Raw genomic sequence first — 24,719 nt, forward strand, 5'->3', positions numbered from 1 at the left:
ATTTTCTAACGTCGTAACACTCCAAGTTCCAATTTTCATGTTCTTTAAATCATTGAAATTATTTTTGCCTCAGGAAAAGCAATGAACCCGGATACCAGTGCAGGACGAGGATCACATATCTTCTCAAGTCTACACCGAAGTGCTTAAGCCGGCTTAGAACCGGACAGCAAGAAGTCCCTGGGACCCTGGAACTTACTTTCACTTGAAAAAACTGGTTTTTTTTATTTAGTTTCTGATCGTTCTTTAAATAATGCCAAGAAATCTGGCTCCACCTCAACGGGAAAATACCCTTTCCCCATGGAAATATCTTCTAGACAATTCAATCCCGGTGAAAATTTACCCCGGACAATTATCATTAAGATTTCCACCGGTAAAATTGAATCGGCATAGAGAAAGAAAGACATATAAAAATTATTTCGTATAGGAATCCTGGCAAGTTCTCCCAGTGTAAAACTCTTCATGCGAAATGGAAACTCCCTGGGAGTTTCCCTCCCCATGTAAAATCCCCCCAGAGAAAATTCGCCCCCACCCCCCCAACTGAAAGATGCATGAATACTTCCGAATAACAAATACTACGCATAAACAGTGGGTAAATTTTATAACTAAAGACCTTTCCCCAGGGGTTATGGGGGCCGTGCTATCTCCAAAGGTATAGTTATTTGGTCTTTTAACTATGCTGACTAAAATGGCTATCCCATATTTTGATCGGACGACTTTGGCTAAAAAAGAAGTGTGGGATGGGCCTAGCTGCCCTCCAATGTCTTTGGTCACTTAAAAAGGGCACTAGCACTTTTAAATTACGTTTGAATTAGCCCTTTGCGGATATTCTAGAACCACTGGATCGATACAATCGCCCCAGGAAAAAAAAACAAATAAACACGCATCCGTGTTCTTCTATCTGGCAAAAAACACAAAATTCCACATTTTTTGCAGAGAGGAACTTTAAACTGCTTTTTTATCGTTTTAAAAATAGTTTTTTAAAAGTTTTTTATCGTTTTAAAAATAAAGTTGTGAGACAGAGTCAAACTTTAGCGTAAAGAGCGAGGCGTTGAGGAGGGGACAGCCCCTTTCATATCCGGAATGATTTCTGTTCGTTTTAAGTTGTAATGTTGCTCCTTACTTTCAGTTTAAAAAAAAAAAATTTCTTTAATTTCTGAACTTTTTGAATTAATGCAGCTTTGATTTTGGCTCACCGTACATGAATAATTAAAACGAAATCTGCATGTTAATTTTATTTTTTTTGGCTAAATGGCTTTCTCGAAATTTTGTTCTGACGTAACTTACGAATTAACTTACGTAACGAACTTCTATATTTGTATATTTTTATTACGTATATTACAGGATTCACCCCCTAGTCAATACCTGGCTCTTTACGATAAAGTTCAAATTTTATTCCGATTCTTTAAGAATGACCCCTTAATCACAAAGGCCGTTAATTAAAATAAATAGCTCCGATGAAAGTACCAAAAAAAACTTTAGCGTAAAAACCCAGGTAATGACTAGGGGGCAAACCCAATCATATACGTAATAATTTCTGTTCGTTTTAAGTTTTGATGTTACTCCTTACTTTCAGTTTAAAAAATAGTTTTTTTTATTATTTAATTTCTGATCGTTTTTTTTTTTAATAATGCTTGGAAACTTACGAATTAACTTACGTAACGAAATTCCATATTAGTATATTTTTATTACGTATATTAGGGGGTTCGCCCCCGAGTCAATACGCCGCTCTTTATTATAAAGTTTAAATTTTGTTCCAATTCTTAAAGAATGACCTCTTAATCACAAAGGCCGTTAATTAGAATAAATAGCTCTGATGAAAGTACAAAAAAACCTCTAAAACCTCATTCATTTTGCTCGCGCTTTCATCTAGGATAATTAAATCATCAGCATAATCCAAGTCCAGGAGATCTTTTCCTCCCCATTCGATACCAGGGTCTCCCATTGCCTTTCCTGTGCTCCTTTAAACAAAGTCCATCAAAATAATCCATAAAAAGGGGGATAGAACACAACCCTGCTTAACTCCTGATTTAATACAAAACCAGCTGCTAACCTCATTTCCTACCTTAACCGCAAGGGTTATTCTCGTACATAGCACTAATCACTTTAATGTATTTGTCTGGTATACCATACAAGGATAAAACCTTTACTAAAGCTCTTCTATTAACATAATCGAACGCTTGCTCATAATCTATAAAACTGAGGACCAAAGGTGTTTGCTTAAATCATCCGGCATCTCAGGCACTTCTCAATTATTAGCCTAAGAGTGAAAATTTGATCGACACATCCTTTATCTTTTCTAAAACCGCACTGCTCTTCTCTTAAAACTTTGTCTACGGCATCACTCAGTCTAAAAAGTATCATATTACTAAGTAATTTAATACCTACAGAGACCAGACTAATGCCTCAATAATTACCACACTCACTTTTATCACCTTTCTTATAAAGTGGCTTAATTAAGGTTTTCCTAAAATTGTTAGGTACTTCCCCTTTTTAAAAAATCATATTCATAATCTTCAGTGACTTATTTCTAACCTCAGAGCCACCATATTTAAGAAACTCATTTACCACCCTATCAGCACCTGGAGCCTTATTATTCTTTAAACCTTTTAGTACTGTTGATCATTCCTCCTCATAAAACAAATCTTCCTTCACATCCAAGGTATCACAAAGTTTTTCATTTTCCTCTATATTTTTTCCTGCAACTCTATCTCGGTTAAGCAAATTCTCAAAATGTTCGGCCCATCTCTCTTTAGTTTATTTCCTTATTGCTAATTGCGACCCCATTCCTATCTTTAACTGGGCCAAGTCCGGATTGACTACTCCTTCTTAATTTATTAACATGCCAGCACAATATTTTACTATTATGCCGTCTAGCTGCATCTTCCAGATCCTCGGCAATTTTATCCATGGCCTCCACTTCACACCTCCTTAGTTCATATTTTAATGCTTTCTCCACTTTCTTTGCATTTCTTTTGTTTTCATACGATCTATCACTCAGATAATTCTTGTACAAGTCCTTTCTCCTTTCTATTAAACATAAAGCTTTTTCACTAATATTCTTAGCTGCAGTTCTAGTTTTCTTCTCTAATACACCTTCAGCGACTTCACAAATTATTTTTCATCTTCCACATTATCAAATTTTAAACTCTCAACATTAGCATTCAACTGTTCCTGGAAAGTTTCTCTCAAATTCTCATCCTGGAGTCTACCAACATCATAACTTCCCGAGAGGGAGTTACCCTTCCGATATTTCAGCCTTTAAATTAACCCTTAACCCTAGATGGGGATCTTTACTTTTAACATCAATGACAGCACTCCTATATACCCTAGTATCTTGTATTGATCCTTCCAGTCTTCGGTTTACTATAACATAATCAATCAGGTTTGCTGTCTCTCCATCACGTGAATGTTAACTGTTAACTTATGAGCCATTTTATTACCAAACACCGTATTGGTTATAACTAGATTGTTATACCTACAAAATTGTAAAAGTCTGTATCCATTACTGTTTTCTTTTTCTACATCAAATTTACCTAGGCTGGGATACCATCTATACCTATTTCTACCAACCTGGGTGCTAAAATTTCCCAGTAATAACATCATATTTCTACCTGGGACCCTGTCTATTTGCTCCTGTAACTATAAGTAAAATTCATATGAGTCGCTAGTATCTCCGTCAGTCGGTTCTGCAGGGGCATATACTACTATAATTGATACCCTGAACTTTTTAGTCATAAAATGAGCAATTAGTATTCTATTATTTATACCTTCCCAGCCTAAACAAGACTCAGCAACTTCCTTATTCATCATGAGGCCTACTCCCGGTCTATGTACCCCATCCTTCCTCCCTGAGTAAATAAATTCTATATCACCTAATTTCAAGCTTCCTACTCCTGGGATATGAGTTTCTGAAACTCCTAATAAATCCAGTTCGAATCGTCTGAATTCGTCAGTCAAAATGTTGATACGATAATCATTTTTTAATGTCGTAACATTCCAAGTTCCAATTTTCATGTTCTTTAAATCACTGAAATTATTTTTGCCTCAGGAAAAGCAATGATCCCGGATACCAGTGCAGGAGGGGTTCACATATCTTCTCAAGTCTACACCGAACTGCTTAAGCCGGCTTAGAACCAGACAGCAAGAAGAACCCTGAGACCTCCATGAATGGAGGCTTTGTGCAATCCTGGGCCCATCTTGGTCAAAACATGGTTTTCAGCACTTGGCGATGCTCTTCTATCAACAAGAGTGGAAATCCCGCACAGACAGTCTCAAGCCTATTATCTCCGACTCATTATATATTCACGCATACAAATATTATGCTGCTACGGGGAGGCAGCCCATAATAGATAAATTAGCTAGGAAGAGGTTTTTCAGCCCCAAGACGCCCATCAAAACATACCAAGCCCAGAAAAATTGTCCATTAGTCAGATTCCCGTGCGAATGCTGTGTCGTTTACTAGGCTATAATTTGCTCGAGGGGCGCCACTTCTCAAGTGGGAATAGAGTTGACCGCACGGTCCCCAGTCTTGCAAGTACCCCGAAAAGGTCGAGGCAGCCCTTTGCAGATGCCGTTGTCCATAGATCTGGATTTTACACCCTGCCGCAGTTGTCCTCCTATAGAGGATCCTCCCGCGATGGTGTTCTGCATCATAATGCAATTTAACCCATTACTGGGAGACGGTTTGCAACTCATGGAACTTGTGGACAAACCAGTGGGCCCTTCTGAGTGTACATTTGAGGGGTCTTCTTCCTCCGCCTGTATTTATGACCCCGGGTGAGGGTGCCTCAGTTCCTATTATGGACCCCCAGGGACAAGGTCCCCCCTTGGTCCGTGCCTCCAATGATGGTACCCTACATATCTGTAGAGCTTTCCCATATCGCCACCTTGGGGACACGCTGAATGGCCTGGGGGAGACCAGGAACATAAAAATGAAATTAATTAAAAATATTATGTTTCCTTTAAACATGGAAAATGGTACAGTCTTCTGTATGACTTTTTAAACATCAAATTATTATAGGGAAGTATGAACAAAGTTATCCAGAAGACGTTTAGGTTTTATTATTTAATATAACTCAACATTAGCTTTAAAACTAACTTCTAGCCGAATTTATTAATTTACTTCAACATTAGCCTGTAAAACTAATGTAAAACTAATGTGTAGCCTGTTTTATTGATTTACTTCAACATTAGCTTGTAAAACTAATGTAAAAAACTAATGTAAAACTAATATAAAGCTAATATCTAGCCTAATTTATTTATTTACCTCAACATTAGCTTGTAAACTAATGTCTAACCTAATTTATTGATTTACTTCAACATTAGCTTGTAAAAAAAAAACAGATTCAGACACTCAAACACAAAAAAAGAAACAGACACAGATATAGGTATAAAGATAGTCACACTCCCAGGCACAGAGAGAGATAGAGACAAAATCGCACAGACACACAGAATCAAACAAACAAAGACAGACAGAGACAGGCAAACAGACGGTCAGACAAACAAGCACAGAGAAAGAGAAAAAAAAAAGACAAAAAAGCACACAAACACACAAAGACAGACACAGAGACAGCCAAACAGATGGTCAGACACACAGTCACAGAGAGAGAGAGAAAAAAAGAGAGAGTGAAACAAAAACACACACAAAGACACAGAGTTAGACACACAAACACAGAAACAGTTAAATAGACGGTCAGACACACAGGCACAGAGAGAGAGAGACAAAAGCACACACAAACAGAAAGAGTAAGACACACGGACACACAAAGACAGACAAAGAGATAAGCAAACAGATGGTCAGACACAAAGGCACAGAGAGAAAGAGAGACAGAAAAGAGAAAGATAGACAATTATACACATGCAAATAAACGAATTCAGACACAAAACACACAAAGATAGACACAGAGGCAGGCAAACAGATGGCCAGACACACAGGCACAGAGAGAGAGAAAAAAAAACACAAATACTCGGAGTCAGACAAATAAACACACAAAGACAGACACAGAGACAGGCAAAAAGAAAGTCAGACACACAGGCTTAGAGGGAAAGGGAGAGAGAGAGAGAGAGACGGAGAGAGAGAGAGAAGAGAGAGAGAAAGAGAGAGAGAGAGAGAGAGAGAGAGAGAGAGACAGAGAGATAGAGAGAGAGAGAGAGAGAGAGAGAGAGAGAGAGAGAGAGAGAGAGAGACAAAAACACACATAAAGACAGGCACAGAGACAGGCAAACAGACGGTCAGACACACAAGGACAGAACGAGAGAGACGAAACACAAACAAACACATAGTTAGACACAAAGACAGACACAGAAACAGGCAAGAAGACGGTCAGACAGAAAAGCCACAGGAAGAGAGAGAGACAAAACACACAGGGTCAGACGCACAAAGAAAGGCACAGAGACAGGCAAACAGACAGTCAGACGCACAGGGACAGAAAGAGAGAGAAACAAAAACACAAACAAACACACAGGTTCAGACACAGAAACAGGCAAAAAGACGGTCAGACACACGGGCAGAGAGAGATCATGTTGGGCCCGCACCCCGCAGCTCAATCTCAAACTATCAGATAAAGGTCTTGGTTCCCTTATGGGCTAGGCACTCGTTGCTGATTTCGGGAACCGATTTCAGCAAGGGTGTATTCCATGTCGAGTGATTATAATTAATGATAGTAAGAGGCTTAGTGACGATTTTCGGTGATTTATCATCATTAATTACGAATAATTTACAATAATCATTAAATAAGATTAAATACATGCTTAAAGCCCCAGTACATTCCTTGTCTAGAACATAATTAATGATGATTAATCACCGAAAAACGTTACTAAGACCCGCCTCTTGACATCATTAATTATAATCATTCGACGTCGAATACACTCTTGCTAAAATCGGTTCCCGAAATCAGCTATGTGTGCCTAGCCCTTTATTGTAATAAACTGCTTTCAGCCACACTTTAATTTCTGAACTATGGGGAAAAAATGAAGTAGAAACACTGATGTAAATGTTTAGAGCAATAAAGAAGAAAGGAAACACAGAATAAAATTATTATGGGAAACATTTGTGAGAGCTGCTGTGGTCCCACTAAGGATGACGAATCCCAGGTTAGGTTCGCAGGCTAGATCATTGAATGTAATAGATGATCTTTTTATAATTAGTGCAATTGAGAAGGAAGCATGTTAGCCTATGAAAAGAATTTTTATTCATAATAAGCAGAAGAATTGTAGGCTACTTAACACATTCGGAGGCAATTTCTGCTATAATTTCATCCCTCCTTCAAACCTATAATATGCAAATATTTAGCCCATATGTCAATCTTGGGTATAGCCTACCCAATCTTGTTTTAACTAATGTACCCATAAATTGAATCAATGCTAACAAAACTAAGAAAAGGGAAAATACCTGGGAATGATTTTGGTCACTTATTTGCCTAAAAGTTCAGGTGGCTAGTCATTCAGTCCATTTGCTAGGCCTATTGTCATTGGTTTACTGTTTGGGCTTAAAAGCTTGGCTGCCATGGGCTTAGGCAGCATCTTGTGTAGAGGGGGGCAGCCACTTCTGTGATGGAGGGGGGGGAAGGTTCTTACTAATACTGGTAAATATATACCAAATCATATTATTGAGTTAGGAATTAAGTGAATACACCATTTGATGCCTTTTTTTATGCTGATTACAAATATAACAATAATTTATATTGGAAATTAATTTAAGCCCCCCCCCCCTCCCCTATATATGCCAATTCAGGGTATATATTTGTACATTAGGGGGTGTGGGGGTAAAGTTTAAACTTGCCTCTCATTTACATAAGAAATGAAATTTGCCCCCCCCCCCCTAATGTAGAAATATATACCCTGAATTGGCATATATAGGGGGGGGGCTGAAAATCATTTCTGATAGAAGTGATTATTATATTTGTAATCAGCATAAAAAAGGCATCAAATGGTGTATTCACTTTATTCCTAACTCAATAATATGATTTGGTATATATTTACCCTAATACTTCCCAAGGTCCTTTGAATATAGGTCTTCAGAAACTAGTCATTCTATATTTTGCTAAAACTCAGCCTTTAACATTTTCCATGTTCTACTTTTCCTGCAACAGTATAATATAAGAGACTCACTATCCAACTTCTAATTTCCAGAAAACATAAACACCACAAAAGCAATTTGACACAAATCACATTATGGTTAGATAACAGCTTCTTCTAAGAATTTGATTCAAAAGTTTACAGTTGGGCAAAATTAAATATCAAAATTGGTATAGGAGAGACTGGCCCACATTTAGCCAAAGCAAACAGTTTCAATATAAGAACCTATGGGGCTTCTGGTGGATTATAAAAGCTCTGACAGATGGCAGTGTATGTTTTTAAAATGTCTGATCTTAATTAATACTTTTACCAAAAATGTCAGATTAGATCATGTTTTAAGGTGATTAACTCTGGAATTTTGTTCAATTTTGTCTGAAAGCCTATGCCTAATTACAAATACTAGAAAACTTGCATTGTAAACTTACATTGTATTCTCTTATTATTTGCCTGTTTTTGGCAGCTTCCAAGACATGCCATCTTCACCAATTTGCTGTTAGTATTTTTTCATCCTGCAGGATAGCAAACTCCCATGCTTGGCCACAATACCTGGGGTAAACTCTGCATGACATACCAAGGTGTCCAAAAGTGGGCTATGCTTGTAAAGGCTGTGTAAACAGCATATTTGAAGGTTGACAGCAAGCTTAAAGCCCAAAACTGTGTTAATTCTGGCATTGGTTAATCCTGTCAGAACAGTAGGTGAACTGAAGTTCCATTTTTTCCTGTTAAATTTCATTCAAGATACAATGCTCAAAAGTAAAACAGAAGAGAAAAGAAAGAAAGGTGGCTGTGATCCAGAAGAAAATAAAACAGCAATTTTGTCTGTCTTATTCTACAAGAAGTCAGTTGGATTCTTTAGAAGTGCCATGGCTGTTTCTAAAGAAATGCTGCAAGACTACATAAAAAAAGAAAGTTGAGAAGCTGAATATCCCTCTAAAAAGTCTTGACTGAAGTTTCTTTACACCCTGTTACAACACATGATAAATATTTACAGAGGAACAAGAAAAAGGACTAAAAACTTTGAAAACAATAGCTGAAATGCTTTCAACCGTATTCCCATAGAAGTGTGTAAATTTGCATATACTTATGCCATTATTAAGAGTATAAAAGTACTGGATAACAGAACTGCAAAGGCAGTGGAGACAGTGGAGGAATTACTGGTAAAGATTGGTACCATGGTTTTATGGATTGCCTTAAAACTCTATCAGTAAAAACACCAGAAAGTACAAGCCTATGATGGACAACTGCTTTCAACCATCCAAGTGTAGGAGCTTTCTTTAACCACTTGGAGCAAGACCTATATAAACACATGTTCAGACCACAAGACATTTGAAAAAGTAGCAACTGAAGAACTTAAGGTTCACTTTTGGAAGGATACTTGAGCAAGAGACTTTGCACTAACTGAAGAGATGGATATTGTCTTAAAGACAGAAGTTGGAATAAAACTGCCACCATTGACAGGTAGAACACCAAGATTAGCAGAGTGGTTTAGTTTTGGTGTTGATCAGTCAATGCATAATTAGAAATTAATGCTCTTTAGTTTTTTTTAAGCCTTAATGAAATTCATTTTGCGATTTTTTATGCTGACCATATTCTTTCTTAATTTTATTGCCAAAAAACAAGCTTTAATGTTCCCCTGGTCACATTTCTTTTTCTTTTGTCCAGTGGCCAAACATAAGCCAGAGACGGCCGAACCAGTACTGGGGTGGCCCAGGTTGGGTACTCTTGACCACTTGGATGGAGAGGCATCCAGGTGGAAAATGGCGGAGTATTTCTAATTGTCTTTTTCAAAGATGGTATTGAATGAGTTACTTTTGCTTTGGCATGCTCAGCAACTTCTTATTGCTCAAATCAACTCATTACCTTAAATCGCACTTGCTAGCGATATGGACGAGTCCAGTGTACGCCAGTTAGTGATGATAGGGCTGCGGGACATCAGCTTCATCCCATTGCATGAGCCATAGTTTGGTTTCCCAGTCCTTATCGAGATTGGCTTTGAAACTGTCAACAGATGGTGAACTCACTGTCGTTTCGCTCAGATCTTTCCAGAGGCTTATGATGCAGTTGGAGAAGAAATGGTTCCTCTTCCTTGTATTAGCAGGCTTCCGAAAAAGCTTTGCTGAATGACCCCTGGTTCTTGACAACTGGGCAGGCTGGGCAGGCTCATAGAGAATTAAACAAGTCAAAGACCTTTACTTTTTTACCAAACATTGTTTCTAGGTGTATTAAAGGTGAATGTCCTTTAGAGGGAGAAGGTGCAGTTATCAAACAAACTTCCTGAGACCTAATTTTCACTATGTATCTATTCCAGAAAATATCTGCTGTTTTTCAATGGCTGTGGGCAAAGCCTATAATCTGTCCTGTCAAAGCCTTCCAATTTCAATTGGATTTTGGCCATTTTAGGATGTTTACTTTTTCAAGTTTCAAAAAAGCAATAATAGTTAATATTGTTAGTTATATTATTCAGAAATTGTTCAAAACTTGATTAATCAGTATTCAATAGAGGTTTGGGGCTCAAAACATTCTCCCTAAGCTTCATTTGTCCTGTAGATCTGCATAGTTCTAAGAGTTACATTTTCAAAACTAAAAGTTCTTGAAAGGTCAGTGTTCTTCAAAAGGTTAAAAGGCAAAGATAAACACTTCGAATTGCCTCCTTATAGCAAATTTTAGGCTGTAGTAGTATTCCTAAAGGTTGTAATTGGCAAGCTCAGTCAGAACTGTTTCAGTGAGGTGGAGAGTGGAAGCTGTCCCCAGAACCATTATTTGGAGAGTTCAATGCAACCAAGCTTACTTTTTTATGAACAATATCATTGGTCATCAGCTAGTTCATCTAATTTCTTTTAAAGGGCTAGGGGGGGATAGCGAACTCAATTTTGTCCTAGCTAATACCAGCCCTATGAACAGCCCTGAGCTCATGTAGAATCTCCCTAAACTAATAATAATAAACACAAAAAAGGGATCCATAAAAATCTATAGAAGAAGCTTTGCTTATAGAAATCAATTTAGCTATGTTTTCAGAGTAGTTTTCAATTTAATAGTATCCCAGCCTCTGCAGCATGGAAATAGCCATAAGCCATATAAAAAATGTTGCTGGCATTGATGCTTTTATTATTATTATTTTCAATTGAATTCCTATCAACAGTTTGATTCATAACACAAATTAAAAAAACAAACAGCAAACTTTGTATATAGCCTGGAGTTTAATCCTTAAATTGGGGAGAGGGGCCTGGGATGGATTTAAAACAGAAGAAACTCTGACAATCCAATAAATATAAATTTCCAAGTAAGAATTTTCCAATTATAGTTTTTAGTTCAGGGCAACAAGACTGTTGAGAGATAAAGGAGTACTTTTACTGCTACTACAGTTAGTTCCAAAGGGGAATTTTACTTTAATGCTGCTGATAGTTCAATGCCTGTTTTATTTTTGGATTTTACCTTTTATGCTTTTCTTGGCTTCAATTTTACTCTAATTAAATTATGCTTGGTTGCATATCATTCTTTGGATCATCCTAAAAATGGGATGAAGCTGACATCTTTCAATTCCTTGCTCTTTACAATGGAGCTTAACTTTTGTTAACAAAACTTATAAAATTAAGTCTCAATTGGGTATATTTGCTCTAACCAACTAGTTAGTTTGCTTCAAAAGGTAGAAAACTTGCTAAAATCTGCATCAAATTTGTATTCTTTACATTTAAATTCAAATTTTATCATAATGCTTATGCTTCTAAAATTAAGGTTTCTTGTTGACAACCTCTGTTTTCGCAATAAAAGGAATGTTGTGTGCTCATTGCAGCTCCAGCCCGCCTGAGGCTAGCACAGAGCTCTCCAAAAGCTAACACACAAGTATTTGTCCAATTTGAGTCATCTACTCCTGCCGTTTGTCTGTGCCATTTACCAAAACACTTGGAAAACTATAGACTTCCCCATTCAACTGCCAGTCCAGGGGACTTGTGGTCAAGTGTCAATTCTAGAACACGGTAGTCCTCCCAAGACTTTTACCAGGGAAGTCTACTAGGCTTTGGTTGCTTGTTCACCTGTAAGTCAAAGCAAATTCAGCCCTCCCCCCCTTTTGCATACAAGTCCAGTCGACATTGTTCATCATCAGTCAATCCAAAAATATTGATCATCCCTAAAGTTCTATGACTATCTACCTTAGTTCTACCCTAAGATGAATGGATGGATGATAGACTGTCTATCAACAAGCGAAAATGACATTATTTTTATACATTCCTGAAAAAGGCTTATGCCAGCTGTGCCTCTCCCTCAACTATTAGCCATGAATGGATGGCAACTTGATTTTAATTCAAAAATTTGTTCATTTCTCATCTATATTAAACAGTTCATGGTAACGAACTGTAAGCAATAAGGAGTGACATGGCTCAGTAGTAACCTAAAAAAACGAAATTTTGATACCACCTGGATATATCAAAAGAATCAACTTATTATGCAGACTTCAAATATATAAGTTTCATTAAGTTTTATATTACCCATCAAAGGCTACAAGTCTCAGAAAAATTGCCTAGTTTTTGATAAAGAAGGAAACATCCCCAAAAAGTCAAAGCATCTTAATGAAAATCACACCATCATATTCAACATATCAAACAACACTACTGTAGAGGTTTCAAGCTCCTATCTGCAAAAATGTGGTGTGTTATATTTTTGGCCAGAAGAAAGATCACAGATTTTTTTTTTTTTTTTTTTTTTAGGGTTGATCATATCAACCCAGTGGTCCCTGAACATCGGAAGAGGGTTGATTCAAACGGAAATTAAAAGTTCTAGTTGCTAAAAAGATTAGTGGGCAACTAGGCATCCTCCCATGCCTTGTTTTTTCCCAAAATTGTCCAATCAAAATTTTTAGATAGCCACTTTGTTCAGCATAGTTTAAAGGCTCAATAGATATAACTTTGAGATAACCTGACCCCCTGCAGCCCCTGGGGAAATATCTTTAAGTTGTAAAATTTCCCTATTGTCTATGTAGGCCTATTGTTTGTTATCCAGAAGTATTGATACATTTTTCGGGGGGGGGTCGAATTTTCTTCTTGGGGGATTTTTCATGGGGAGGGAAGTTTCCAGGGGTGAATTAAAAAACGATCATAAATCAACTAAAAATAACAATTTTTTCAACTAAAAGTAAGGAGTGACATTAAAATTTAAGACAAACAGAAGTTATTACGTATATGAGGGTGTTGCCCCTCCTCAACACCTTGCTCTCTACGCTAAAGCTTAAATTTTGCCCTAATTCTTTAAGAACGACTTCTGAAACACAGGGGTCATTTAATTAGAACAATAAGAAACTTTTTTAAAAGTACTAAAAAACTTTTCCGTGAAGTGAGGTTTTGAGGAGGGGGCAATTCCCCTCATATATACAATAATTTCTGTTTGTTTTAAGTTTTAATGTTGCTTTTTACTTTCAGTTGAAAAAGACTTGTTATTTTTTATTTAATATGTTTAAAGCACTGCTCTATAACTGCTCCCAATAAACCTTCAGATTCCTTGGAATCCCTTCATATATTCTTTTGATCCTAACATCAGGATGACCTGTGTGTAGTAAAATATAGATGATTATACACTTGGTGAGATAAAGGGAAGTGTTGTAGGTGAGACTTGTGACGTTTATCGTCGCCCAAGGTTAGGGTACCTAATAGTAATGGGCAGCGCTTTAGTAGTGACGTAGCCGAAACTAACAGAGACGTACCTACCGATCTTAGAGAGAAGAAAAACGTTAAATATTGATTACTTTTAATTGATTCTAAGGACACAATGTTACAGAGTGCAGGGTATAGTGATTCAATAGATTATAGTGACAATACATTAACTAGTACCAAAATAATTAAAACCATGTACACTTACAACTAACCCAAAGATATAAAAAAAAATCCAGCAGTGAACAATGTTATAAAGATTAAAATCAGCCAAAACTAACAGAGACGTGCCTACCAATCTTAGAGAGAAGAAAAATGTTAAATGTTGATTACTTTTAACTGATTCTAAGCACACAATTACAGAGTATATTGTAATTGATTACATAGTACAGATTACAGAGTATATTGACTCAGTTGATTATAGTGACAATATATTAACTAGTACCAAAAAATATAAACCCATGTACACTTACACTAACCCAAAGATATAAAAGAAATCAGTGGTGATCAAAGTTTTAAAGATTAGAATCAATTTCTGACTTGATATGGTCAGCCCACTACATGTGCTTGTTTGGCTCCTGATAGATATGGCCAAAAGGCTTTATATTTGGTTTATAATCTGTCTTAATCTTTCATAATAGCCCTAGAAAGTAGGATCAAACCATATTTTTTGCAGAGCATATTGCCTGATATGACCAATTCTACAATTGGTCAAACAAGATTGTAGAATTGTTGCTCTAAATTAAAACACACAAACTATATATTTCACAAATTATGTTTGATTTCCATTGGATTAGTTCTTAATCCCCTGTAAACTCAATGTAGGCATATCAACTTAAGATGTTGTTTTCTGCCCTTTTTTCTGCCTGGGATACTTTTTACTTTATTGATGTTTTTTAAAGTCAATTAAGTCATCCAAGGATTGAACCCTAAAACAATTTGATATGATGATAAATAATCATGCTTAAGCACCCCTTAAAAGTTGTTCTCTCTGATTAAAATTTGAATTTAAGATTCTGTTGAGTCCAGGAGCTTAAACTCAATTTCACCTTGATTAGATATTTTCTTCCAATTTTCCCCAACACCATGCTCAAAATTTACTTAATTTGTTTTGCTTGCTTCTACATACATGAACAACTGTATTTGGTGGTAGGGGTTTTGGGGCACCTGCCTTCCAATGCTTCTTGTAATTTCTGCACATTTAATAGCTGAGTCTTTGAATAAAACATCTTACTTTATCAGCAAATGACATAATCACAAAAACAAATTTACACATTTATTTCTTTTTAGGATGGAGAAGTGAATTCTAGAACCCACTTATTAAGTAACAGTGCTCAAAATGTACCATCACCAGCAAGAAATCAAAAGTGAGATATGTTTCTTTTTCAGTTTGACTTTTCCTTGACTATCATGTTCCTGTTGTATTAATTGCTATTAGTTGTAGGGTGCAATCTAGGAATCGTTTCTGATTTGAGATTGATTAGGATTTCAGTAAAAAGGTTGCTGTTGCCTACTGTCCCCATTTTATATGGGGTTAAATTTTATGCTTTGTGTGAAAAAATTTCAAAGCAGGTAAGTAATCACACAGATATTAGAATGCAATCTCCAAACCTGGAAGATAAGGAGTAAGAGGCGAAGAAGGGTCTGATGTCCCAAGAGCCTTTTAAATCCTAATCTCCAGTTATTAGGCATCTTAGTATATTTTTCAAAAATGTGGGATTCAAAGATTATACAGAGAAAAAAACTGTTTATCCTTTGCAAGGGAGGACCAAATTAATAAGAAATGTGCTTTCGAAATAGGATGATTATTATCGTATATAGCCTATACAAGAATAGAATAGATTTCAGATATACGTAATATGGTGGTCTGAAGATTAAAGGTATGTATGGTTATGGCCATTAAAACTAATTTTATTGAAACAGGGTGTTAACTGAAATCTACATAGAAGGTGGATAGGTAATTTTCTCCTTGAAAAGAATCAAAACATGATAATGCTTTCTATTGTTCCATTTTATAAATACAAAGAAAAAGAAATAATATGTAAGGGAACTAACCTTATATTGCAAAGAAGAGGAAGTAAACATGTAGACCAGTTGGTATAACAGAGTGTCATCCTGCAGGGTGGAAAATCTGGAAAACTAATGACACATTTTCCATTTCATATAAAACACCTGGAAAACAGAACAAACACTTAAAATGTCCTGGAAACTAATTTTTCCAGCTCGTGGATGAGCACAAACGGATTAAATGTTAATATATGAATATCTGTTTCTTTTAACAGTAATCTTGTAACGATAGTAATCTCTTAATATTTTTCTTATATCCTAGCATGTTGCTGGCTGTTTACATGGGTTAACTGTGTATCAGCAAATAGATAAGTATCAGCTGCCATCTAAAGCACCGTTTCATTATCCTGGCATTGTATTATGCTTCTTTTATCCTTAATTTCTACCCCGAATTAATTGGTTGCAAAATGTAACTACATTAAAAATAATATTCTATTTTGTCTGCTAGCATAATTGAGAATGTAAGTTTTTTTTTTTTTTTGTTTTTTTTTTTAATATAAAAATCAAGTAATCTCAAATGATAATTATTTTACACCATTGATTTATTTAACTTATGTCTGCTTCTGAATAAGCATCAGCACTGTTTCTGTTTTCGAAGTACCTGTTTCTGTTCTGTTTGCGCAGAAAACAGGAACAAATTATCTGTTTTAACTTACCTTTCCTGTTCTGTTTTGTTATCTTATGTTAGCTATTTTGTCATGTTTTTTTTTTTTTTTTACGTGTTTTTCTTAGTATTTACTAACTTTAGTGACTGATCTGAAGCACAGCTTGACTTTGAGAGATTGGACTTTAATACTGACATCATAACGTAAAATAGCAGTGTAGGAACTAACTAAGAGAATAACTTGTTTACATTGCTTTGCATTACAAGTAGAGGGAAATAGGTGGGATGGTTAAAGACAACTTTCAACTATAATATCGGCATAACAGTATAGATACAATATCATCTATTTCAAAATATATCCCAATATGATGATAACATTGGCACATCGCCCAGCCCTTGTTGTAATATCTTGACTTGTATCGTGGCCGAATAGAAGTGGGGAATGTCCTAGAAAGTCATTTCATGAAACTCTGTATAGTTTTAAAACTCTTTGAATCTTTTTCATTTCAAATTCACTTTAAGTTGGTATTAGGTTTCTCAGATTTTGTCAATATTATTGCATAATGGTGTAGTAGTTCCTACTACAAGTACTACAACATTAAATTACAATCCATAGCCTATACATTACCAGTTTGTAATGTATGTATGTAGAAAATATTTGTTAACTGTGCTTGGAAAATATTGTTTTTGTCCATTTTGTATGGAAGCAAATATCAGATTTTTGAGAATTTTAGATTTAATTATTGAAACGACACTCAAATTCTTCTGTGCTCCTTAGAAGTACAGAAGGAGGAGTTTCACTCCTTAGGAGTGAAGCATAAAATTCAGCTAGTAAAATGACATATTTTAGCAACTCCCACCTTTATGAAAGGGATTGCTGATATTTGAGGAATTAACTCTAAAATTTATCCTGCTTTGTTTCTAGTGACGATGGTGGAAGGTATAGAGGCTCTTTACCAAGGCAGAATGATGAACAGTCGGCAATTAATAAGATTCTGCACGAAACTGCAACGTAAGCTGTCTTCCTTTTTAAATATTTGGCAACAAGTGTAATCATGATCATCATGTATACACTTTTTTTAATTGGGCTACAAATACATTGAGTAAGGTATGTTCTCCGAAGTACTACAAAGGTGGGCTATGAAATGTTTGGAGAAAAAAAAATTATTGACTTGGTCATTCTAATGACTCAATAATATAAACTATAAGTGAAAAAGATACATTTAGTCCACAACAGACTCTGTAGTGTAAGAAAGTGATTCCGAGATTCAGAAAAAACGAATTATAGAAATAAGTAAAGAAGTAAATAAAATATAATAGTAAAATAAAATAACTCTTTTTTAATAATAGAAGAACAAAAAGGGAAAAAACTGCCATTTTTATGGGTACCACTATCAGCCTGTGGTTAAATGAGGGCTTACCCCTACTTGATTGTTAGATTTTCAAGATTTGACTGAGCAGAGTAAAAGGTAAACAAATAACAAAAAATTAAAACACCAATGTTTTTTTTTTTGTTTTTTTTTTTTTTTGAGGAAATAAGAATCTAGAAAGGGAAAAAACGGCTACCTTTATTGCTGACATTGCAAACAGGTACGTAAATGAGCGCGCGTTCATACATACTTATCCAGCATCAAGGAAGCACCCCTTCTAAAGCTTACTGTTGATTCTAGGTGGGAGCAAGGGGCAAGCTAAGCCTGGAAATTTCCACGGCAGTGGTGGGCATCCAGGCAATGAGGCTTGATCCTCCGTCCCTAGAGAGCATAGGAAATCCGCTAGCGCACCTCAAAGTGGTGAAGGGGTGTGAACATCACTGAGCTCCACGCCGAGCAAGGTGATGGCCAATACGCTTCGGGTGACCGCAAGACTGGGGACCTTGTGGTGTACCTTATCCCCAAGAAACGCTTAATGATGATGACATATGATGAAAAGTTTGGCTACGGCATCCCCGGTATTATGCGATGCGACGAGAATGCCGCCCTCGTCGAAAAGTCTGCTAGCTACCATCCTATCAAGAATACAAGGCCTGAATATCGGCTGCTAGAACCTGTGCTCAATTAAATGTTCAATGACACAAGCTTTTGTAGCTGATGAATTTTATCCTAATAACCTTGAAATTCTGTGCGTTTCTGAGACGAGACTAAATGGACGTAACATCTTGACTCTTGAATCCTCGGCTGGGAAGGCGGTCTCTTTTTATAACTCGGGACCATTAGATGGATCTGGCCGAGCAGGAGTAGGTATCCTGTTGTCCCCCAAAGCGGTCACTGGGCTCATGGAATATGAGCCTGTGTCTGAGAGAATCGTACGGGGAAGAATTAAAGGTCGCACGAACAATCTGACTGTCCTTAGCGTTTACGCTCCAATAAGAGATGCCACTAAACAACAAAAAAATCAGTTTTAAAGTGACATGCAGAAAGTCATTGATAAGATTCCCCGGAAAGATATCCTCTTAATTGGACGTGACTTCAATACCAGAATAGGCGGAAAGTTGAATAACTCGAAACAGGTGATCAGCAAGCACGGCCTCGGAGACAGGTGCACAAATGGAAACAGGCTCTTGCTGTTCACAATGCAGAACAATCTCGCTGTGGCTAAGACCTGGTTTAGGCACAAGCCGTGTCATAAGTGTACATGGGAATCCCGCGATGGAAGAGTAAAGGCCAAAATAGATTATCTCCTTGTATCCCGACGATGGAAATCCATGGTGTTGGACTCGAGAGTGCACAGAGGTGCTGACACGGGATCGAAAAATCGATCTGACCACTTCTTGCTGAAGACAAGGCTAAAGTACAGACTTAGCTCAAGGAAGAATACTATGCCGAACCAGAAAATAGGCGTGTCGAAGCTGAAAGTAGATGAGTACCGAGGAGTGTTTGTCCTTGAACTCTCAAATCGATTCGTTGTCCTTCAAGATGACACCGAGGAGGCAACCCCTGACTGATCAGTTCCCCAACTGCCCCAAGATAAAAATTGAGAAGAAATAGAGTAAATTCAGAGACCACATCAATGAAGCCGCCTCAAACACACTTGGGTTTGTCAAGCGTAAAACCAAGAAATAGATTTCAGAAAAGACACTCAAACTCTTTGCCAAGAAAAAAGAAATGAGCATCAAGAAGTCCCCCACACACAAAGTACTACGACAAGAATGTCACAAATCGGCAAGAGCTGACAAAAAAGCCTACTGGTCTAATGTTTCCAGTGATATAGAAAGAGCCGCATCACGGAAAGATACACGAAAACTCTATCAGATACTTAGAGAATGCACTAGGAAGAAGAAACAAACTACCATCCCCTCGCTTAAGGCGAAGGATGGGTAAATACTCACAAGCAGTAAGGAATGTAAAGAAAGATGGCGTGTTAACTTCCAAGAGCTATTGAGACCAGGAGACAATGGTAATCCAAAGCAACCACTTACAGCGCCGCAGAGCCCCCGCACAACCAGGCTTATGAAAATGTATGTACGGACCCACCCTCCAGGGATGAAGTAATTAAGGCGATCCAAGTTTTGAAAAACCATAAAAGCCCAGGAATAGATGGGATTCCTGCCAAGCTAGTGAAAGCTCTCCCTGTGGTGGCGGTGGATGGACTTCATAGCGTGATCACCAAAGACTGGGACAATGAATACATCCCAGATGACTGGAAGACCTCAATAATTGTCCCTATCTTCAAAAACGGAGACCGAATGGACTGCAAAAACTACCGAGGCATATCCCTTATCCCTATTGCTGCCAAGCTGTTCGCAGTCATACTTTTAAATAGCTTCAAAGACACCAGAAACAGCCGAACGTGACCCAACCAAGCAGGATTCAGGCCAGGCATGTGTTGCTGTGACCAGATTTTTAGCCTGCGACCGATCCTTGAAAACTGGTTTAAACACCTGCAGACAACAATCCAAATCTTCATAGACTTCATTACCGCGTTTGATTCGGTCCATCGTGATGCAATATGGGAAGCAATTATAGAGGACGGTGTACCTGAGAAGATCATCAATCTGCTCAAGGCACACTATGCTGGAACAAAGGCCAGGGTAAGAGTCGATGGCGATCTTTCAGACCTGGTCCTGATCGAGGAAAGTGTACCTCAAGGCTTCGTCCTTTCACCAATTTTGTTCAACTTCGTCATCGATTGGATCCTTGGGGTCCTGGACAAGTATAAAGGCGTTGCTGTGAGCCCGTTCTTCTCCGTCACAGATCTTGACTATGCTGACGATGTGGACATGCTTGCTGAATCTGTTGCAGAAGCCCAGGCTATGATAAATGACGTGGCAAAAAAGGCACTTTCGACTGGTCTCCAAATAAGCCTACCAAAAACAAAATCCATGCGAACAGGTGGGATGGATGAAACCCCTGTGAACATAAATGGTAATCAGATAGAGGGCGTTCAGTCGTTCAAATACCTCGGATCGATGGTAAACCCTGCCAGCGAATCTTCAGAAGGAATCTGGAGCAGCATATCGTCAGCCTGGAGTGTCTTCTTTCAACTACGGAAGTATCTCTGGAAGTGGAGTGAAATATCGCCACGCACAAAGCCCCCAGTTTATGAAGCTATGGTTCTCTCTGTCCTCCTCTATGGATGTGAAACGTGGTCACTTAAAGCAGCCGAAGCGTTGAGCTTGAATATATTCAACCACAAATGCCTGCGCTATGTCCTGGGCATCCGCCTAACAGATAGAATTTCGAATGAAGAAGTCAGGAGAAGATGTGGGGATCGCCCACTTGTCTCCGACATTGTTGAGCAGAGGACATTGAGATGGTTTGGCCACACAATGCACAGACCACATGAAAATATAAGCAGAAAATGCCTCAGATGTCTACCACTACTGGCATGGAAGAAGAGGGCAGGAGGCCAAAAGAAGACGTGGGTAGCAACAGTTAAGTCTGATCTGGAGCCAATTGGAGGATTCTGAAAATACAGCTGTCGCTGGGATCGCCAGTAGCTGGAAATTGTGGAGCCTGCCAACCTCGAGCGAAAACCTATGGAAGGAGACATGTCGTCATCTGCTGGGTGCCACGATGAGCCTGGATGCGGCTTGAACGTGCAACAAGTAAGTAAGTACATCAAATAAGAGCAGGTAGAAGCCAACACAGTATCCACAGAACTGTCAAGAGAATTCAAGGTCAGGATTATTAAGTTCAAATTTTGAATGAAAGCAATACGTGCTGCCACTACTGCTAATAACTTATTGCAGTATCAAGTAGCTTACGGCAAAGACGGTTGTATGTGCTACTCCTCCATCCCATTAGTTTAAGAGCTTTAAATATTTTGTATTTCTTCTTTTCATCCCATGTGATGCTTCTCCTTGTTTTCCTTTGTCCAAGGCTTAATTGCTAAAAAAATTGTTTTAACAATACTGACCTTTTTCATGTTTAGAATGGCAGCTAAGCATCTTGACCTTCCTTTTATTAAGGCCCTAGAAAGCAGTATTTAACCGTATTTTTGTGCAGCTTATTGCTTGATATACCCAAGGCGTGTCTAAAAAGTAATGAGACTGAGTTTGTAAACAGCAATTTATTCTTCAGATCTTAACAACACCTTAAAGTTCTTCAGAATAGTTATTGGGTGTTAACGCACTGCTGCAAACGTGATTTCCATGATTGGTATGCTACCTTGAATCCATATTGTGAAATCCCTCTTAAAGAGTCGGTTATTGCCTTCTGGATGGTGACTACGTCGTCAAAGCGGCAACGTTTCAGGACAGGTTTCAATTTGGGAGCAGAAAAAAATGCGCCGGAATTAAATCAAGGCTATATACTGGGGCTGTGACAAAGCTGCAGCTTCTATCTAGACTTATCTTCCTATTCTTCCAAATTCTTCTCAACTAAATAGAAAACTGTTTTTTATTTTGCTAAACTCTTATTAAAGACACTAATTTCATATGCATAATTTAGTACATTATTTATTCAGGATTTTTTTTTCGGGGGGTGTTTTACACACGGAATTTTTGTCGGGGGAGTTTTACACAAAAAAAGCATAAAAAATTTGTTTATAAACATTTTTCTTACGTTTTTACGAGTCAGACAAACATTTTGGGAAACTATTTTTTTTCATTTTTTTTTAACGTTTGGTTATACAGTATTATATGTTCAATTTGGTACAAATTTACTTTCATTCTTAATAGAAAACAAATTCCCTTGTGGCTTCGTATGTTTATTTTTCTTTTTTACTGGAACTAAAAACTAAGAGTGCCTTTGAGAGTATGACGTATTTGCTTGTATAGAAATAATAATATAAAAATAATATAAACAGTAGAGCTAGAAGTACTATAGCAATAAGAATTAAGTAAAAAAATATATATATATATTTACTGGTTTATTGCCAGGAAATGTTAGACTTCTTTTTTCTTTCTTTCTGTTTTTGAGATGGTAACTTTATTTTCCAGTTTTATCATATTTAGTGTCTTTGTACATTCAAGAGAATGTTTTTCTAGGTTGACGAACTGATTCAAAATAAAACAGGTTCCGAGAAACCTTGTGTGTACATATATGGGTGCATACAAAAGATGAAGACTACGGCACTGGACTTTAGCGTCCCTACTGACTGTGCTGATCTCTGTTTTATGGCCCCTCAGCCAACAGGTGCAATGGAGGGCTGGGGGTCAGCCATCTTCTGTTTTCGCACACCCTTCCTGTTTACCTTCTCCAGATTTTTTCAGATAGCCATTTGGTGCTGGGTTGACTCTGGCTGAGCTAACGGAGTCACGTCGCTGACTTCGTTCTAAACCTAAGAACTGGTGACACCAGGACTCAAATCTCTGTCCTCACAGACCAAGGATTACAAGTTTAGCGCACCAACCACTCGGCTAGGACGGGTGGTGCCCATTGAAAATTAAATTTGGGCATGAATCTATCATTTGTGTAATTGTGTAAATTTCGCTTTGACGTTTGCCACAGTTCATATCAATTAATTTTAGCCAGCCTAGGTAACCTTTGAACAAGTAAATCCTCTAAAGTAAAATTAAAATAAGCAAACAAAATTACAGTATTCAATACGAATAAGAATATTATAATACAAAGGGAAATTTGATTCTTCAGTTGTTTTTACCAAAGCTTTATTATTGAAATGTAAAAGAGCGCCCCCACGAAATTCACTTTTTTCTTATATCTAGGAACGTTATAGATGTTGCAGCATTGGAAGTCCAGACATTGCAACACCAAGAGGTTCAAGAAAGGTCGCGACAGTATAATCAAAAACTTCAGGCGATAAGCAACAAAATGGTAGTGCCAAGTGTTCACAAAGAAGCCAACATGATGGACATACCTAACCCCGAAGAAGTTCTTTCAAAGACACCTGTAAATGAAGAAGACCGCCAAATGGTAAATCAGCAGTTAAATTTCCTTTTTTGGTACACATATACTTGTCAGGGAGCATCACAAACAAGAGAAATGTTGATATTTAAGGTTTTGAGTGATCACCAAGCAGCAGAAGGCTTGAGAATGCTATCTGACGTGACTGATTATGCCGAATGCGAAAATCAATGTTATATAGTCGGCAAATGGGTGCTACATCCCTATTTCCTCAAATTCTCTAAAGTTCAATTTCAACTGACCAAAATTTCCGTTAAAGTCAATAAAAAAAAACTTCAAAACTGATCCAAAATTGCTCAGTTATTGGTTAATTTAAAGGAAACTGAATGAAGTTCAATGTTCTTTTTCTGAAATTGCTTTATCTTTTGCTTTTCAATTGTAATCTTTAAAAATAGACAAAAAAAGATAAAATAATTTATAGCGTTTTGGGAATAATCTTGATTCATCTTGAAAATTTACCAACATAATGTGTAATTTTTATTAACGGATTCGGTACGAAATTTATCGTTCTACTAAATGTGTGATCTAGAAATTCTCTTACCCATTTAGTTTTTGAACTATAAGCGAAGAAGGAGAGTGACCCAATCTTTAGCTCCGATAAAGGCATGTATCCAGCACGAATACGCATGTCCTGGTGGATCTCTGGGACTTAGCTGAATAGAAATTACTCCGGAAAAGCAGTAGAATATATGATCCGCCTCTCGCAAGGATAGGTTGTCAATTCTGTGTCTGCTTGTTTATTCTTAATAATTTTTATGTTCTGTAGTGGCGGAGTGGGTTTGACCTCGGCTTGGTAATACCCAGGTTTGACCCAGGGATCAAACCTAGCTGTAGCAACACGCTGCAGGGTCTGGAATCTGATTCCGGTGATGTGACTATGTGAAAGCGTCTCCATAATAATCCAAATAATAAGAAGAAGAAATTTACTGAAGGTAAGTTTTACGTGTGATAATTATGAAGTATCATCACTCAAAGTGCAAAAGATTTTGATCTGTCCTTCTCTGTTTATTCTTACAATCATTTGCATAC

At 37.3% G+C, this 24,719-nt stretch overlaps 1 protein-coding gene across 3 annotated transcripts in view; it reads left to right on the forward strand.

Moving 5' to 3' along the window:
• The first annotated feature begins 6,964 nt into the window (after window positions 1–6,964).
• The window catches only part of Lamtor1 (Late endosomal/lysosomal adaptor, MAPK and MTOR activator 1), a 29,790-nt gene continuing 12,035 nt past the window's right edge, over window positions 6,965–24,719 (forward strand). For 2 of the 3 annotated variants that reach the window (XM_089103193.1, XM_089103202.1), the window contains exons 1-4: window positions 6,965–7,092; window positions 15,006–15,082; window positions 17,312–17,398; window positions 23,492–23,699. In XM_089103193.1, the coding sequence (XP_088959319.1) occupies window positions 7,039–7,092; window positions 15,006–15,082; window positions 17,312–17,398; window positions 23,492–23,699 (426 nt within the window). In that variant the 5' untranslated portion in view covers window positions 6,965–7,038. Of the gene's footprint in view, window positions 7,093–15,005; window positions 15,083–17,311; window positions 17,399–23,491; window positions 23,700–24,456; window positions 24,622–24,719 lie in introns of those variants that run through there. The other variant, XM_089103197.1, reaches the window with a different exon arrangement.

This window comes from Artemia sp. Qi Xiang Cuo, chromosome 2 (genome assembly GCF_049724085.1).
Source record: "Artemia sp. Qi Xiang Cuo chromosome 2, ASM4972408v1, whole genome shotgun sequence".
NCBI classification, from domain to species: Eukaryota; Metazoa; Arthropoda; class Branchiopoda; order Anostraca; family Artemiidae; genus Artemia; species Artemia sp. Qi Xiang Cuo.